At 38.1% G+C, this 18,995-nt stretch overlaps 1 protein-coding gene across 3 annotated transcripts in view; it reads right to left on the bottom strand.

Moving 5' to 3' along the window:
- Window positions 1-18,995, bottom strand: part of sybl1 (synaptobrevin-like 1) — a 38,184-nt gene that overhangs the window by 18,747 nt on the left and 442 nt on the right. For 2 of the 3 annotated variants that reach the window (XM_079479991.1, XM_079479992.1), the window contains exons 2-4: window positions 6,503-6,673; window positions 6,354-6,411; window positions 6,146-6,283 (exon numbers count right to left, since the gene is read on the bottom strand). In XM_079479991.1, the coding sequence (XP_079336117.1) occupies window positions 6,146-6,283; window positions 6,354-6,411; window positions 6,503-6,648 (342 nt within the window). In that variant the 5' untranslated portion in view covers window positions 6,649-6,673. Of the gene's footprint in view, window positions 1-6,145; window positions 6,284-6,353; window positions 6,412-6,502; window positions 6,674-7,871; window positions 8,012-18,995 lie in introns of those variants that run through there. The other variant, XM_079479993.1, reaches the window with a different exon arrangement.

Genomic DNA, 18,995 nt, shown 5'->3' with positions numbered 1-18,995 from the left:
TAATATTCGACAGACAATTTTCAGTCCATATTATTTCAGTTAAAAAATTTGCTTCCACAAATTCAGTGGTTCAAATTCGGCTTGAAATTCAAAGTTTCACATCCGGGAAACCCAGGAGAAGCAATAAAGCGCCAATTCCGCTTGTACTGGCAGCTTAACTCCCCACTATCAGCTCTGGAACGGATATGAAACACGGGGACAATTCCAGGTGGCCTGGAATCAGTGGACTATTCATACATAAATAATACTAACTTAATTATTTAAATATTGTATCCGATCTCCTAGTACTGCCTATCTATAGTACGAGTTTGTTTGAATTTGGCTTGCTATTAATATGCATTCCTTTATTTTTACGTGGATATGATACATTTACATTTAGTAATTTAGTATTTTTATCCAAAGCGACTTACAAAGAGTTCATGGAGCAATAAAGCGATTTGTCATACAGGAGCAATAATACAATATTGGTTAAGATGGTTTGGGTTAAGAACTGTAGGTATGTAGACGAAAAGTGCACGCAAAACACATGCGTATCATATGCACGCAAAAGGAAATTTCTGTAGCTCGCCAAATACAAACATATAATCTTGCTATTGATAAACACTTTTAAAGTCATCAAATAATGGTTTGAGTTTCGGGGATGAGAAAAATTGTATATGTAACAGTGAATTATTGAACCATACTGTGATTTGAGTTTTTAAAATATATTTTTTTTTAAATAAAAACTTTTAACTATATTTCTCCTACGGTATTTACTGATATTCTGGCAAGAGCATTCTCACTTGAGAACAAATTGATTATGTGGGTGAGCGATTTTGTCAGTTAAGGAGGATCTGTTTCTAATAAAATTATTACATCAATTGGATCACCCCAAGGATGCGTTTCTCATTTACTTTCTATCTTATAGACTAACTCTTGTTCAAGTTCCTTCAAGAATAGATACATTATTAAATATGCAGATGATACTGCGCTAGTGAGTCTTTTATATGATGGAGAGGAAGAGCATGGGCCTGTTTTAAATTGGTGTGAAAAATCTAACCTTCCACTTAATACTTCAAAAACAAAGATGTTTTTTTATTTTAGAGAGAAAAATTCATTTCATCCTACATCAATAAATGGGGAGCCAATACAATCAGTTACAAACTATAAATACAATGGTATGGTACTGGATTACAAACTTAAATGGGATTTGTGGATAGAGCAATCAAGTAAAAAGATTAAACAAAGATTACTCTCGTTCAATATCCACAATGGAAAGTTCCAGATTTTTATGGTGCTTTTATTGAAAGTGTTTTAACATTTGGTTTAATTTGCTGGTATGGCAATGCTTCAGAGGCACAGAAGAAAATAATAAGGAAAGAGGTGATTTTGGCAGGTAAATTGTTAGGGATTTCTTTACAGAGTATAGTATATACAAAGATAGAGTGTTGAATAAAGCTAACAATATTGTGAAAGATAAAAGACATCCTATAGCCTTTGCCTTTGAATTGTTGCCATCCGGGCAACTGTACTGTGTCCCCACGGTTTATAAAAAACAGTTCCAAATTGTATTTTATCCCTCAAGCAATTAACTTTTTTAATTCTATTTCTTCGGATATTAATTGATTAAGCCAGCTGGTCTGGATATATCTGTTTACATTTTCTTAGCAAGCCAAAAGGGGACTACATTTACTTTTACATTTAGTCATTTAGCAGATGCTTTTATCCAAAGCGACTTACAAAGAATTCAGGGAGCAATAAGCGATATGTCATACAATAGTACGATAGGTGCTAATACAAAGTTACTAGTTTCAACAAAAGCTAGACCACTACCTGTTGAGAGAAGAGAGAGGGTTAGTGTACATTTTGTTTTTCATTTGTCTGTCGAGTAGTCACAGAAGAGATGGGTTTTAAGTAGGTTTTTGAAGGTTGTGAGAGATGTGGTTGACCGGACTGAGTTAGGAAGAATGTTCCACCAGGAAGGAGTTGTGAAGGAGAATTAAAGGGAAAGCGATTTAATGCCCTTATGAGAAGGCAATACAAGGACTAGAAACATGATGTACAGTAAACAATGTAAGTATCCTATGCCAGTTGACTTTTTCCAGATGTGGTAGATTAGTTTTGTTATTTATTTGTATAACTAGTCTTTTGCGAGATGATGGAGATGATGAATTAGGGGAGTGGACAGAGGAGAATGGTTGGATAAATCAAACAATTTATCTTCAGGAAGTACTTTTTAGTTGGACTAAATAAGGGTGCATAACATTATCATCTTGCCCAATGTACTGTATAAGTTGACTGAGGTAAAGGTACTGATTCATGTTTAAATGAAACATATTTTACAGAAGGTATGAAGTTTTGGTGGGTGATTGGCATTCTATCCAAATAACAGTTTGATCATCCATTGCTAGTGTGGCAGGAAGGGCGTTTCTGTGTTTCATCATTGTAATTGATGGCCATTCTAGCCTATCATCTGTGCGCCTGGGCTTTAAAACAGCAACGCATTTACCGCTCGCCAGGCGTCACGTTTGGAATCGCTGCGTTGTTAACGCGCTTCCGTCACTGCTTCCTGGAAACCGGATGCGAGCACCCGAGACAACGCTTTGCTTTGGAGAGCGTGCTTTTGTCTACCGCTGCACAAGCTCGTTACGATTGTTATTGTTTGCATGTACTGGATGTGGATACTGAAGAAGTCGTGAGAACCTAATCCATACCCTTTCTCAGTTGTGAGAACCTGAGTTCCCCTCCAGAGAAAGCTACGTTTCATTTTCCTCGACGATCAGGCCCTGTTTATAGGTCCGTAAAGGGCTATAACTGTATTCCAGTCGGGGTGCTCCATGTTCATTTACGGCCGCAGTGCTGTCCTGTTTCTGTTCCGGTCCTGTTTCAATGGTTAACCGTCAACTGATTCAACTGCAATTTCAGTTGATTTCTAGCATTTTGTTTTATATAGTTTTCGTTGGACTGATATTAGCTACAAAGATGGGTGCTAAAATCTAAACCGCAATCTTTGTTCTTCTCCCATTCCAATTTATTTAGAGTTTTTCTTTTTTTTTCATTTGTATTTAATTTTGTTTCTAAAGTTAAATGATCTATTCTCTAATTATCTTTTCGAAATAAGTTTATTTCTTTAACCCTATTTTGTTTCAAATTGCTTGACTGGCTTGTTTGACTAATTTTGTTTTTGTTTGAGCCTGAAAGATCCTCCCATCTATCAAAGGGATTTTATGTATTTGATGTATCTCCTTTGTGTGCGTGTTAGCAGGGCCTGAGCACCAGGGGCAGAGGATTCTTATTGGGGTGATGGTATCTTTCTCACCGTGTGCAGTGCTTGGTATTAACACCTGAGTGTGTGTGTGTGTGTGTGTGCGCACAGTGAAGTGCAGTGGTCCTGCATCTGCGGGTGGCGCGCCACGACTCTCTGCCTCTGTGCCTCTCGTCCCTGCCTGGACCTGGTTCTTACACTTGTAGGGGTTCATTGAATCTGAGCAAAGTCCCTCATATCCTTCTTATACTGTTCTCTTTTAAATATTGTCAATAAAATATATTTTTGTACGATGACCCATGTCTCTGACACTAATGAGTGATACGAACCTGTGAATGCCTTTTGTTGAGGTTTATTCTAATTCTTTGGGTGAAATTCCCAGAGTGGCGTAGTCGGAGTGTGAATGGTACAATCTTATTAGTTGTAATACTTTAAGAAACCCCCTTACTGCCCTTCGGTCACCCGCCACACTAGTGCTGATAGGTTGGCCTTTGTTCATTGTTGTTTATCCATGATTTCAAATAAGAGTCCTTCAATGGCTTTTTAGTGCAAAGTACTACTTGACAACTAGTTAAAGCCCAAATTACGCAAAATAACTAACTGAGTTGAAATCATTTGCTGACAGAATTGTCCCCCCAGTTAAAAAATCCCATCTGTGCCCTTGGTTTGCATAGGCCTAATAAGTGCATGTGCGCAGTTGCGACAATGTTTATATACTTTATATGTATGTTTATCTATATATCTATTAGGGATGTAAGGGATATAAAAAAAAATTGGTCGTTTTTGTCATCCTTTGTCTAGCGTTACATTATATAATCACGCTCTTATTCGTGTACATGCTTTTAAACCCCTTAAGCGCGATTTGATCTTTGAAGGTTTGATGCGTTTAGTGAAGATAGACAGTATCTAGCTGTGGGACGCGGTAAAACGCATTGCTAAAGGCTGCGTCAGTTAAACCACACAAGATTATGACAGAAAGCACATTTTGTCTAGTATTTTCGCACAAATTTCAACATGTTAAATACAATCTTAAATGAATGCAAATACTTGTTCTACTGCTGTGACTCCTGTCACTTATGTTAATCAAAGAACAAAAGAAAAGAGGAACTACATGTGTTTTGTAGCTTTAATGAGAATTCTACTGTATTTAATTTACAATTTAGCTGACTGTATTTGTGTTTCAGAACTTGTATGCAATTTCTGTATATTTCCTACCTGACACGATAACTCTGTTATATTTTTGAATGGCTATAACTAATGTTAAAACAAATAAATATAATACATTTAATAGAGACACTAGTTACAGTACTGATATCAGAATGTTGGCTTTCATTCATAAAATGATGCTGTTCAATAAATCTGTTGTTTCTACATTGATTTGAAGATTAAATTTGAAATTATTGAATATTAAAGCACATCTAAAAAAAATAATGTTATCAGATAATGTGTATATGGTATATAACTTCACACAATTTATTACAAAAGTTGTGATAGGAACAGTGGGTCACATGCAGAAAAATTATTAAATCTCTATGGCCCTCTGCTGGATATGTATGGCAAAACACATTTTTTGTCTAAAACTGTAATTCCTATAGGTTTTTTTTCTAATCAACAGATGGCCTTATGCCTTGATCATGCCTTAAACCTATATCCTGAAACAACTTATATTCAATTTAGATCAATATTAAAGTGATTTATTTAATAAAAAATGTAACATGATATGCAAGCTAATGGTGTACTGGAGGAATTTTGAGGTAAATTAAAAAAGTAGTTCATATCCAATAATCAAGTCACAGGAGCATATCACATGTGATAAAAAAACAGGGACTCATTACAAAGGACTGCATGATTTAGAAAATTATTATTGTTCTTGATATTAATAACGATTTAAGTCTAATATCAGTATAAATAAAATCGATTCTACATATAATATACAGTTTATGGATGATTATGAAGTTTTTGCAGGACTAAATCTTCACATTGTTTCTCTTAGTAACATGAAACACAATTATTTAAATTCAAACTGGGAATAAACAAAAAGCAAGTGAAAATCATTCCCAACAACCGAAACACAATACACAAGGCAAGTCTGTCTGAAAAGTAGTATCTGCACTCTGATTGTTCATTACGTGGAACTTCCTTCAATGATTATTAATAGACAACTCACTAACAGGAGTTCTGGAACCGATTTACATGTCGCTGCAGCACATTCTGCAGTGTTTGAACAGTTTGAACCGATTTCATTGTCATTCCTTACCAAGTTAGTGCAGCATATGAAGGCCACAAACTGCCCCAGGGACCTTGTTCCAAACAAACCGTTAAAAGAGGTTGTTACCACTATAGGGTATTTTCTGTTGGCAAATTTAATATGTCTCAGTTCAGGATCAGTCCCTACAGCTTTTAAACATATTCTGATTAGTCCTCTTCTTGAACAAAAATCACATCTGGATCCCTTAGTCTTATGTAATTTAGACCAGTTTCCCACCTGCCCTTTACAGAATAAAAAAATTAACTCTATTTTGGAGACCTTCCAGTCTGGATTTAGATCACGACATAGCACTGAGTCTGCACGGTAAAAGGTGAAAAACGATATTGCTCAATCCGTTGATGCCAAGTGCCCTGTTATGTTAGTACAACTTGATCTCACAGTGGGCTTTTTATACGTTGTTAGGGTGTCTGTGAGTATCTGAGTAAAACCCATTTATCCTGCAAGTCTGTTATCTCTAGTACTGCAGCCTATTAGTTATACAATTTAAAGCTGATATATTTTTGTACTTAAACAAGACCGAAAGGGAGAGATATAATTTGGAATATAAAACACAGTGACCTCACCAATACAAATCTAAAAGTAAAGGATAAACAGGGAAAATTTGTTGAATGTATGAAAGAACGCAAACGCACCATTTGTGCCGCCAGCATGTTGGAGAACTCACTGTTCATGGCATAAGGTAGAGCTGTTTGTGCCCGCGACCCATACGTGCTCTGAAATCTCTTCTTTACTTCATTCAGGAAACCAAAAGCTCGAGAGCGCTCAAACTCCTGCAAGCTGACAGACAGCTCAGTATATGACCAGTGTCAGTAAGCAACAGTTCATGTGACAGATACTCACATCATCAGTGATGCACAGATAGATAATCCTCTCATGGCAAATGTAGTGAAAGAGATAGCTGAAAAAAAAGCAATTCACCAGATTAAAAACAACATAGATGTGACAGAGGAACAGATAAACATCACTAAGTAAAGCTGCAACAGTCATACCTGCCGTGAGAGTATGTGAGTTTGTTGTTTTCAGAAGGAATTTTAGCCAGAATCTGTTCAGTCACCTCCAGAAAGTTTCCAGAGAAACGTGCATGTTTGGCCAAAACTGTCGAGCCACGAGCCACCACCGCAAACAGGATCGCCATCACAGAACATAAATCCGACCAAACACTGAAAATAACAAATTATCCCATCAAACACTGAAAACAACACATACAACCAGAAAACGAAACACACCACATACAAACAACAAACACATCCCATCAAACACTGAACACAACACACCACAAGGATTGCTGACATGAGTAACACAAAGATCAAATACATTTTAGATCACGGTTATAGTCAATAACATTATCACGCTTAACGATATAGTACTGATGTAAACCAAATTAAATTTTGAGTTCATCATCAAATAAATAACATTAATATTAGTCATGGCACGTTGGAGGCATGAGGTAAAAGTTTCCTAGTTCAGATTAAATACAACTTTAAGTGAGTAAATCAGATTGTCATATAAACACAACACAATTCAGCAAAGCATCTGTCTGCAAGTGTTGTGAGAAATGGGTGAACTTTAGGACCCAGGAGAAAGTGGATTGACATCTGCGCTCATAACAATGCCCATAGCAGAAGAAACAAGCTGAACGGAGTTTCAAACTCAGCATATCACATCTCTTAATGAAAAATGAATAGAAATGAAGGTTCTGTATAAAGAAATATGTAATAAGTTAACGTGTGTTAGGATATCTCAATTATCACAAATGTGCAAATTTTTTGAATAAATTCCTAATTAGTGGAGCACCGTCATCACAGACTCACAGAAGCAGACGTGAATAAATAGGTATGTCCTGTGTTAATTTTTTTCTGAATGTCAATACTCCTGGCTCCTGATTTATTCTCCTGACATAAATGAACAAAAACAACATTTCATGTTGCATCTACGTTATATTCTTGATAACTTTGTTTGATGCTGATCAGGGTTTTTCAAGACGTAACACTGGTACGGTTTAACGGTAATGAAAATATGATAGGGATGCACCGATACCGATACCAGTATTCGGGTCTCGGTCGGATACTGTGCTTATGTACTTGTAAAACTACCCCGATACAATCGCACCCGATACCACCTTATGGCGTGGAAAGTTATAAACTTCACCACTGTATTTGGGGTAAGCAAGTATTTTCAGTGTCGATATATACACATGTGTATATAAATAACAATTTTCTTTATTTAAAAAAAAAATCGTTTACCTGTATTGTTAAGAGTCATAATCAAAACCTTAACCTTAAAATCCCTAGTCTTTGCTGAGCATTAGAGAAAGACAATTCAAGATGAATTTAAAACAAAACTGCCATTATAACTGACCTTAAACTATTTTATTTTCTTTAGGTGTAAAGGTCGTTTTTTCTCAAACATCAACACTGCTACAGAGGCCAAAGAGATGGTGATGCAGGAGCTGCAGAAGGTGTCTGGAAGAGAAGCAGAAAAGCAGGAGGATCTGGGGGAACCACCTGCCAGAAAGCTATGCAAGACCCGGGCCAGGAGCACTGGACAGTGTGTTTGATGAGATAGCTGATGCGCAAGCATCAACATCACTGAGCAGTGCACCTGTGGTTGCTGCCGTTCAGTTAGAGACATACCTTGGCGAGATCAACGTCTCGGAAAGACAAACCACTGCAGTACTGGGGGGTTAACAAAGTGCGGTTTCCCACTCTTGCCCAAATGTCACGCAGATACCTCTCGGTACCATGCAGTAGTGTTGAAATTGAAAGGCTGCACATTGTTGATGAAAAAAAGAAACCGGCTCATAGCTGATAATGCAGAGAGAAGCTTCTTTTCATCAAAAATAATCTGCCTCTCAGTTTAAAAAAAAAAAGCTCAGTCTTGACACTTTAGTACTGTACTACTAACATATAATTTCAGTTATTCTGCTACTGTTGTGTGTTACTGAAATACATTGAATGTGTTATAGTAACTTTTATGTAAAATTAATTGAATATTAAAATGTCAGCAACAGCATCAAGTTGAATATTTACTTTGTTACAGTTAGAAAGTGAAAAACATCTGATGAAAATAAAACATTGTTAGAAGAACTGTAATAGTAATACCCAGGGCTCAACATTTAGCGTGTTCACGTGCTTGTCCTTCAGACAAGAGAATGACAGATTTAAAAAAAGTTCAAATAAGTAAAAAAACTAAACGTTTTTTGTTGTAAATATAATTTATTCTGAAGAAATATTCTCACCAGTGTTCAATCAGCTTTGACATATTTAAATCTGCATATTTGTGATATTTTACCTTTCATAAAGGGTGTTTTCCGTAATCTTATTAAATACAGGCTATGCTGCAGCTTTCTGTTTGTATTCTTAAATTTGAACAATAAATTAAACCAGAATAAGACACTATAGGGCTGTCACCAATCAAATTAAATAATTTACAACACTGACAAATTACAACTACATTAAACAATGTTATGAGATAGGTTTAAATATTAAACAATGTTATGAGATAGGTTTAAATATTTTTACAACTAAGAAATGTTGCAAAGAATGTGTAAACATGAAACTAAACTGCCAGAAGGTGGTGGCAGGTGACAGTATGAATAAGCGAGTCATTATTAAGTACTCGTATGGGTACTCGGTATCGGCAAGTACCCAAATGTAAGTACTTGTACTTGGTCTGAAAAAAAGTTTCGGTGCATCCCTAAAATATGATATGGTAATTCTAACCGTTGTACGTTACTATCACGGTAAACCATTGAACTGGTAATCGTTACAGCCCTATTATCACACAAGATAAACATTTATTTAATTAGTTTTGTCTATGGTGCATCGTGATGAGGACGAACACTATTTTGGATTGATGGACAAATGTCATAAAATCGATTTTTAAATGTTCGTTAATAATAATGTAATGTTATTGGAACAAAAGGTAGAAGTCAATTGCGGGAGCAGTGAAGCACAAAAAAAAAACGTTTACACAACGCACACCTCACACGTAGCTACAGAGAAAACACAAGCAGTATAGAAAGAAAATATTGCTTAGAAAAGCTGAGGGGATGTCTTGCCTTGCTTATGCAGCCCAATCTTTTTATGTAGACAAGCCCACATGTATAATGATTGATTGAGCTATTTTTGTTCGGTAAAACATTCTATGAAAAAACAGTTACTCCAAAGTCAATTAAATTTAGGCTGCCTTTAAGTTTAAAGGACCCCAAATGTAGCCATTTTACAAAATATAATATAAAGAAGAATGTGTCTGTGAAATTTCAGCTTAAAATAGACCACAGATCTTTTATTATAATATGACCTAAATGTCAATTTTTGCCTCTGAGGAAAAACACACTATTTTGGTGAGTATCACTTTAAAAGAAAATGAGCTATTGGTCTCCATCCCCCGTTCCAGCAGAAAGTGCAAGACTGTGTGAGCCTATGCTTCAAGTAACAACAAAACTGAAGAGAATGGTCACATAAAGCAAATGAGAAACACTGTCTTAACTTTAAAAACCAAACTCATTGTTTTTTATAAGTGTAAGTAAACAGGATAAAAGTGTTTTCTGAAAACACTGTTTTCTTACACATTACGTCTTTAAATCAGGCATATTGCTTTTTATAAATCCAGTCCAATCCAATCCAACTTTATTTGATTGAGCGCTTTACACAGCCAAAGCTAACCAAAGTGCTGTACAGAAATTAAGACATTATATTTAAAAAATCTAGAAACTCGCACAATTTGCACAGTTAAACATATAATACAACAATAAAACATTTTTAATAAAACAGAGAATCTCGGCGCAATAAGCAATCCCAAATAAATATTATACTGGAGTATATAAAATCAACATCTTACTAGGTATAAAAGGCCACAGTGTAAAGATGTGTTTCAAGACGGGACTTGAACAGGCAACGAAGAAGCCTGCTTGACATGAAGAGGCAGAGCGTTCCATAATTTAGGAGCCGACACAGCAAAGGCACGGTCCCCTCTGAGCTTCCGCTTAGTTTTAGGCACACTCAGGAGGAGCTGATCCTCAGATCTGAAAGAGCGGCTGGGTATATAAGGGCATAGTAGCTCTGAGAGGTAGGGCGGGGCAAGACCATTTAGAGCTTTAAAAGCAAATAAATTAATTTTAAAATTAATCCTAAATTGAATGGGCAGCCAGTGAAGTGCAGCTAATATGGGGGAAATGTGTTCATGCTTACGTGTGCTAGTTAAAAAGAGTGCAGCAGCATTCTGTACCAACTGGAGACGGGCGATGGAGGACCCACTTACAACATATAGTGCATTACAGTAATCCATCCTAATGGTAACAAAGGCGTGGATTATCATTTCAAAATGCTGCCTTGATAGTTAGGGCTGTGGAAAATTATCGATACAGCTAACTATTGCGATAATTTTTTTCACGATAGTGTATCGATAGTCCAACCTATAGTATTGATACCTTAAATAAGTCATGTTTTGAATGGATTCAAAATGACGTTTCATCGCATAACCATTTTTTCCGTTCCTGTTGATGTCGCTGTGATTCGCTGTCATACGGACAATGTCTCAAAAGTAAGCGGGTGCGAGAAAGCAAATGGCGTAAATTAGATTCATTCATATAATATCACCAACAAGCTTCCGTATATCTTACCTCGTGCAAAGAAAATAACAGAGTCGGTGGTGTATTTTATTTGTAAGGATTTGCGACAGTGTGATTGAAAACCCCGGCTTCGGGCATATGGTGAACACTAGCTGTGTTATGTGATTCCGATTCGCAGGCACATAACGGATGTAGAAGTACCCGGGATTTACGAAGAGGTAAAAAAAAATCCCGATTTGCAATGCAACGTATGTTAGGATTACATCACAACCACGGACACGCGCAATGCATGAGACGAGCCATACTGGCATAAACATTGCGGAGTTACTGAAAACTGCACTGGTGGAGTGGGATATAAAAGAGAGTCATACTGACAATTTCAGTTTTATGAATAGATTTTAATGTACTTTGTTTTTTATTAACAACATACTGAAAAAAATACGTTTTTGTGGCATTTGCATTTAAATGTTTAATGACTAAATATGCACTTTAAACATTATATGTTCGCTGTTCAGTAGCACTGTGTAAGCAAGATGACAAATACCTCTTATAAATAGCTTTGTTAATAAAATTGAATGGAATCTTTTGTGTCTGCAGAGTTATCACTATAATGTGATGAACATACCAGAATACCATAGATTGTACACACCAACATGTATTTTTAGCTCACTCTTAATTTGTATTTATTTAAAACAAATTATTGCAATATATCGAACGTTTGTATCGTATCGAATGTATTGTGATATATTGTATCGGGACCCATCTATCGTGATATGTATCGTATCGTGAGGCCCTTGCCAATACACAGCCCTATTGATAGTATTGGCTTTATTTTTGACAGCTGCCTCAAGTGGAAGAAACTTGCTTTAACAACCGCATTGATCTGACCACTAAACTTCAGCTCCCGGTCTACTTTAACTCCTAGGTTTTTGATGCTAGGTTTAATGTACTGGATCAAGGAACGCAAATCTACAGGGACCCCCCCAGGAGTGCTACCAAAAACAACTACTTCTGTTTTTTCATCATTGAAATTTAAAAAGTTCAAAGCCATCCAAGCCTTTATGTCATGAAGACACTAAGTAGTAGATTGGCAGAGTATGAATCTTTCCTTTTGAGTGGTATATAAATCTGACTGTCATCTGCATAACAGTGGAAAGAAATGCCATGCTTCCTAAGTATGGAACCAAGTGGGAGCAGATAGAGAGAGAAAAGAAGAGGGCCAAGTACTGAGCCCTGTGGAACCACTGAACCACTCCAGTACTATGCCCCCAATGCCCACCCACTGCTTCAAACGTGAGATCAATATCTCATGATCCACCGTGTCAAATGCAGCGGTTAAATCTAAAAGCACAAGGATAACACAGTCACCAGAGTCAGTAGCTAAAAAAATATCATTAAAAACTCTTAAAAGAGCTGATTCCGTGCTGTGCAGGGTTTTAAACCCAGATTGGAAAACCTCTTGAATATTGTGACCTTCCAAAAAGGCTATTAATTGATTGTGCACAATCTTCTCCAGGATTTTTGCAAGGAAAGGCAGTTTAGAGATAGGTCTGAAATTAGCAAGTACAGATGGATCTAAAGCAGGTTTTTTAATCAGAGGTTGCACTACTGCATGTTTAAAATTTCCCGGGACAACACCTGAGGACAGACTACTATTTACGACTGCAATAACAGATGGTCCTATAGTGGGGAAAACCTCTTTAAATAGTCGGGGAGGGACAGTATCCTTTATAGAACCTGAGGGCTTCAATTGATCAACAATGTTCTGTAAAAGGGAAAGGGTCACAGGCTCAAATTGATCAAAAACAGCAAAGCAGGAGGCAGGGATTGAGGGATCATAAACTGGAGAGGAGATTTGAGCCCTAATAAAAATTACTTTATCAATAAAAAACTATACATACAGGCGGTCTGCGGGGCATTTAGAAGTGAGTCAATAGTTTTAAACAAAACGCGAGGTTTATGACAATTTGACAGGATATCTGAGAAATGTTTACTTTTAGCATCTTTCACAGTTTTCTGATAAAGCTGCCAGCCTTCCCTTAACATTTACAAAGACACCTGCAGTTTGTCCTTCTTCCACTTACGCTCAGCTCTATGGCACTCACGTCTGAACACACGGGTTGTATCATTTAGCCAGCGCTCAGATTTAATTTTTGGCTGCCTGTGTTTTAATGGAGCCACAGTGTCTAAAGCAGTTTGGCAGGTGGAGTGAAATCATGAGCTAAGCTTCTCTGTAGTGCACACAGAATCCGGGATAATGGAGTCCTTACTGAAAGCATCCGAGAACCGAGCAGCAGTGGAAGGGTTAATAATACGACAGCATCGAGCAACATCACTAGGTTTAACTGTATTACAGACCAAAGCAACCTCAAATACAGCCGCAAAGGTGGAAACGGGGCGCAGTAAAAATGTGCCGGGACCCTCACCAGAAACAGGGGGCGAGGTTTCACGTCCACCCTCATCCCATTTTACTACATCTTAGACGAAAAATCGAAGATCCAGCATTGTTTGGCGATCATATACTAGTAGAGCGTCCACATCAAAAGCAATGAGAGAAAGAAATAACACAAACACAAACAACACAGACAGTGACAGACGGCAAGCCACACACACTGGCGCCATCTTAAAGTGAAAGTACACAGTAAAACGAGCTGTGTGTTTAAAAACCAAACACACTCTTTCTGAGTGTAAGGACAAACACATTACGTCTTTTAATCAGGCATATTGCTTTTTCAAAGTGAAAGTACACAGGCAAAACTTGCTGTGTGTTTAAAACCAAATACACTGTTTCTCAGTGAAAGGACAAACATGTCATGTCTTTAAAAACTGAAAACTTGCTCCATATGAATGAATCCACAAATGTGTCATATTTTTTTAAACATGCGCATTGTTTTTATAAGTGAAAGTTTACAGTACAAATGCATCATATCTATAAAAACTGAAAACATGACACGGCGGTCAGACTGCCAGCGACTGCGTTGCTGTGTGTAGCCAGTCTCTCACGACAAGGTAGTTAGAAGGCGTTCCTAGCTTTTTAAATCCTGTTTCCACTGATCTTCCTTGAGATGTTTCTACAACTTGATTGGAGTCAACCTGTGGTAAATTAATTTGATTGGACATGATTTGGAAAGGCACACACCTGTCTATATAAGGTCCCATAGTTAACAGTGTATGTCAGAGCACAAACCAAGCCATGAAGTCAGAGGAATTGTCTGTAAACCGCCGAGACAGTATTGTATCGAGGCACAGAGGGTACAGAACAATTTCTGCAGCATTGAAGGTCCCAATGATTACAGTGGCCTCCATCATCTGTAAATGGAAGTTTGGAACCATCAGGACTCTTCCTAGAGCTGGCCACCAAGCCAAACTGAGCGATCGGGGCAGAAGGCTTAGTCAGGGAGGTGACCAAGATCCCGATTGTCACTCTGACAGAGCTCCAGCATGTCTCTGTGGAGAGAGGAGAACCGTCCAGAAGAACAACCATATCTGCAGCACTCCACCAATCAGGCCTGTATGGCAGAGTGATCAGACGGAAGCCACTCCTAAGGAAGGCACATGACAGCCGCCTGGAGTTTGCCAAAAGGCACCTGAAGGACTCTCAGACCATGAGAAACCAAATTCTCTGGTCTGATGAAACAAAGATTGAACTATTTGGCCTGAATGGCAAGCGTCATGTCTGGATGAAACTAGGGCTGCACGATTTGAGGAAAATGTCACATTGCGATTATTGAGGTAAAACTTGCAATGTGCGATTCCGATACGATAAACTGGGTATAATGAGTAAACTTGGTTGATATCAAAGAAAAAGCACACATAGATAACTGTAAATGCTGAAATCTATATTTCTCAACTGAAATATACAGTTCAAACTAGCAAATAAGAACTAGAATTGCACAAAGTTTTCAAATTAAAATAAAATGTTATAAAATAAAATAGCAGTAACATCTTTGCATTACTGAATTAAATTAATTTAAAATATATATATATATATATATTCTCAACAGTACAGGTAAATAAAACAAATAGAACATAAATACGGATTGACACATTTTTAGGAAAATAATCCCAACAAACAGACATTTAAACAGATTGTAACATATTCTTGTATGAACTCTTTTGAAAAAGAAACTGGATATAAATGTGTGTGTAATGAGATCCATAAAAGGGAAGGAAGGAGGCGGGAACCGGCGAACATTTAACAAACTTTAATCAAAATAAACACGGAAGTAAAAGACCGGCAGCCACCTCACGGTAGACTGCCGGCCATAAAACATAAACACAAATTTAACACATGTCCGGGCCCGGTCCTCTCTCGTCAACAGTCCTGCCGCTCATCCTTTTAAGCCCCGATCTCCTCCGTGAGATATGTGGGACTAGTGCACGCACAGCTGATTGCAACTATCACTCACGCCACCGGCCCCGCCAAACGGCTCCCGTCCCGCCTTCCTCACCACAGTGTGGTTCACTCTGTAAAGCTTAAACCTTTATAATCTTTGTTGTTACTTTAAATGGTTGTTACTCAACCAACTGGTTGAATCCTCTTTCTAAAAAATTCTATTTAGTACTTTATTTACAACTTTAGTTTTGCTGACTTGACTAATTCTGCACAGTACCTCTCTCTGCTCAGTGTCTGATATCCTGAAACTAAAATATCGCCAAATAACAGAGGTTGCACTTTTTCGGTCTGCTCTGCTTCCATTTCTCCCCCCGCCGTCATGTAATCGCATAGACTGACATCGCGATTGCGATATGATAAATCGTGCTGCACTAGAGGAAACCAGGCACCGCTCATCACCTGGCCAATACCATCCCTATAGTGAAGCATGGTGGTGGCAGCATCATACTGTGGGGATGTTTTTCAGCTGCAGGATCTGGGAGACTAGTCAGGATCAATGGAAAGATGAATGCAGCAATATAAAGAGTCATCCTCGTTTAAAAGCTGCTCCTGAGCGCTCTGGACCTCAGACTGGGGTGAAGGTTCATCTTCCAACAGGATAATGACCCTAACCACACAGCCAAAATAACAAAGGAGTGGCTACAAGACAACTCTGTGAATGTCCTTGAGTGGCCCAGCCAGAGCCCAGACTTGAACACTTTTTGTTCTTTTTTTTTTTGTTCGTTTTGTTTTGCACTGTTTGCCTGGCCGGGGGGGCTGCTAGAATTTTATAGTCTTATTTAATTAACACTGCATATAGGAATTTATTGTGTGTCTGATATTTGACCTGTGTTTTGACTTCCAAAAACTTTTATGTTTGACTTATAGTCAATATTTTCTTGTACAGCTGCTTTGTAACAATGACAATTGTAAAAAGCGCTATATAATTAAAGCTGACTTGACTTGAACCCGATTGAACATCTCTGGAGAGATCTGAAAATGGCTGTGCACCGACGCTCACCATCCAACCTGACGTAGATTGAGAGATCTTGCAAAGACGAATGGGAGAAACTGCCCAAAATTGCCTACTTTCTGGATGAACTGAAATCCTATTGTCCTGAAATAAATGTTTCCTACTTTGCCACACAATATACAGATTATTATAATAACCTGATACTGACAGGGCTTCAGACTGCGACTAAATGGTTCCATTTTGCGGCCAGTTTCGAAACAGCGCAAACATTTTTTACAAGTACTCGCGCACTGATGTTTCACGTGGACGCGCACAATCCAGGTTGTCATTGAAAGTTTACACACACACAATGTGAGGGCATTACTACGAGTCACTGTTCACTTTTTGAAAAAAGTTCAACAAAGTACTGCTTGTAGGTAGAAAGCACAGGCACATGTAAACAAACATCAAGTCAAGCACTTATAACTATTTGTAAACATCAACATCCACCACACACACATCATCAACACCTCCCTGCTCACCGGTACTTTTCCATTCACATTCAAACAGGCCCAGGTCACGCCCCTACTCAAGAAACACATTGGACCCTACTATTACCGACAGTTACGGACCTGTCTCTCTCCTCCCTTTCATTGCGAAAACTCTTTTCAACCAAGTTTCCAAATAACTATCCCAGAACAATCTACTGGATGACAAGCAGTCTGGCTTCAAAACAAACCACTCCACTGAGACTGCACTGCTATCAGTCACAGAATCACTGCGGATAGCTAAGGTGGAATCCAAATCCTCTGTCCTGATTCTGCTAGACCTATCTGCAGCGTTTGACATGGTCAATCACCAGATACTGCTAGCAACCCTGTCATCCTTTGGAAACTCTGGTTCCCCTCTCCGCTGGTTCCAATCCTACCTCTCCAGCAGATCATTCAAGGTGTCATGGAGGGGCTTGGTGTCCAATGCGATCATGCCGATACACCTTATTTAACATTTGCAAGGTTAGACCCTACCTCACTGAGCATAAGGCACAACTCCTTGTCCAGGCCCTGGTAATCTCAAGGTTGGACTACTGCAATGCTCTCCTTGCTGGTCTTCCTGCAAAGGCTATTAAACCACTTCAGCTGGTTCAAAACGCAGCAGCACGCCTCATCTTCCAACAGCCCAAAAGGGCTCATGTGACACCCCTTTTCATCTGTCTCCACTGGCTACCGGTTGAAGCCCGGATCAGATTCAAGTCACTGATGTTTGCATACAGGACTATCACTGGATCTGCGCCGGCATACTTTCACACCCTACTACACTGCTACACCCCATCAAGAACCCTGCGTTCAGCAAATAACCGGCGCCTTGTAATGCCTTCTCATAATGGCACTAAATCCCTTTCCCGCTCATTCTCCTTCGCAACTCCTTCCTGGGGAAACATTCTTCCCAATGCGGGCCGGTCAACCACATCTCTCACAACCTTCAGAAAACTAGTTAAAAACACACCTCTTCGGTGAATACTTGACAGACAAATGAAAAAAAAGTACACTAACCCTCTTCTCTCAACAGGTAGTGGTCTAGCTTTTGTTGAAACTAGTAACTTTGTATTAGCACCTATTGTACTTTTGCTCTTTGTATGACATATCGCTTATTGCTCCCCGAACTCTTTGTAAGTCGCTTTGGATAAAAGCGTCTGCTAAATGACTAAATGTAAACTATTTAAATAGTACAGCAATGCAAACGCATAAAACCATTTGGTAACTAATTAACCCCCAGACCATCGCCCAGAAGTAACGATGAAAACGTTTGTGATACAGCTTTAACTCCTGGATCAATTTATTAAACTCTCCATGCTCTTCTCACTTCTCAAGAATAGGGTGAACCCAATATAATCTTTTTCTCTTCCCTCCTTTGCTCATTCAGGCAAAAAACAACAACTATCTTCGCTGCTGCAGAAATCAATTTCTTGTTCTGCTGTTGTAAGTACATAAAGCAAACAGTACTAGTAGCATGTATTGCTGCACGCTAAGCTTTAAGCATTTCTTCTTCTCAGCAGCCAATTGTGGTTGAGCGCCATCTAATGTTTAGGTGTGAAATGTATTCTTCATCAGCGCCATCTACCGTGCGGGTGTCAAATAGAAGAAAGTGAATATTCGTTTTGTCATTTATATGAAAACTTTGTTCATCGGGTATTCGTTTAGCTTTTTACCCATCTGCCACAATCTGAATGGGCCTTTACATGTTTAATAGTTTCATAAATAAAATGTAAACAAATATGATAATAATTGCAAAGCATAGCTGATGTTACATATGATTGAAAAACGGCAGCATCTTTTCAGTATGCTGAAGTACTTTTTCCTACTATTTTTATCAGCAATAATTAATTTCACTAATAATGTGTACACATTAAATAGGACAATGTGAGCTCATGAGAGTTCAACCACTAGATGGTGAAGCTAACTCGTGTTGTCATCGGCATGAATATTTATCAGTTATTTGGAAAACTCAACATTGCATTTTCCATATTTATTAGACCCTTTATTGCAACATGACTTATTAAGTAACAATTTAACCCTTATTTATATT

Source organism: Barbatula barbatula, assembly GCF_947034865.1.
Source record: "Barbatula barbatula genome assembly, chromosome: 18".
NCBI classification, from domain to species: Eukaryota; Metazoa; Chordata; class Actinopteri; order Cypriniformes; family Nemacheilidae; genus Barbatula; species Barbatula barbatula.
The sequence above is the reverse complement of the archived record's forward strand: the minus strand, read 5'-3'. Positions and strand labels throughout refer to the sequence as shown.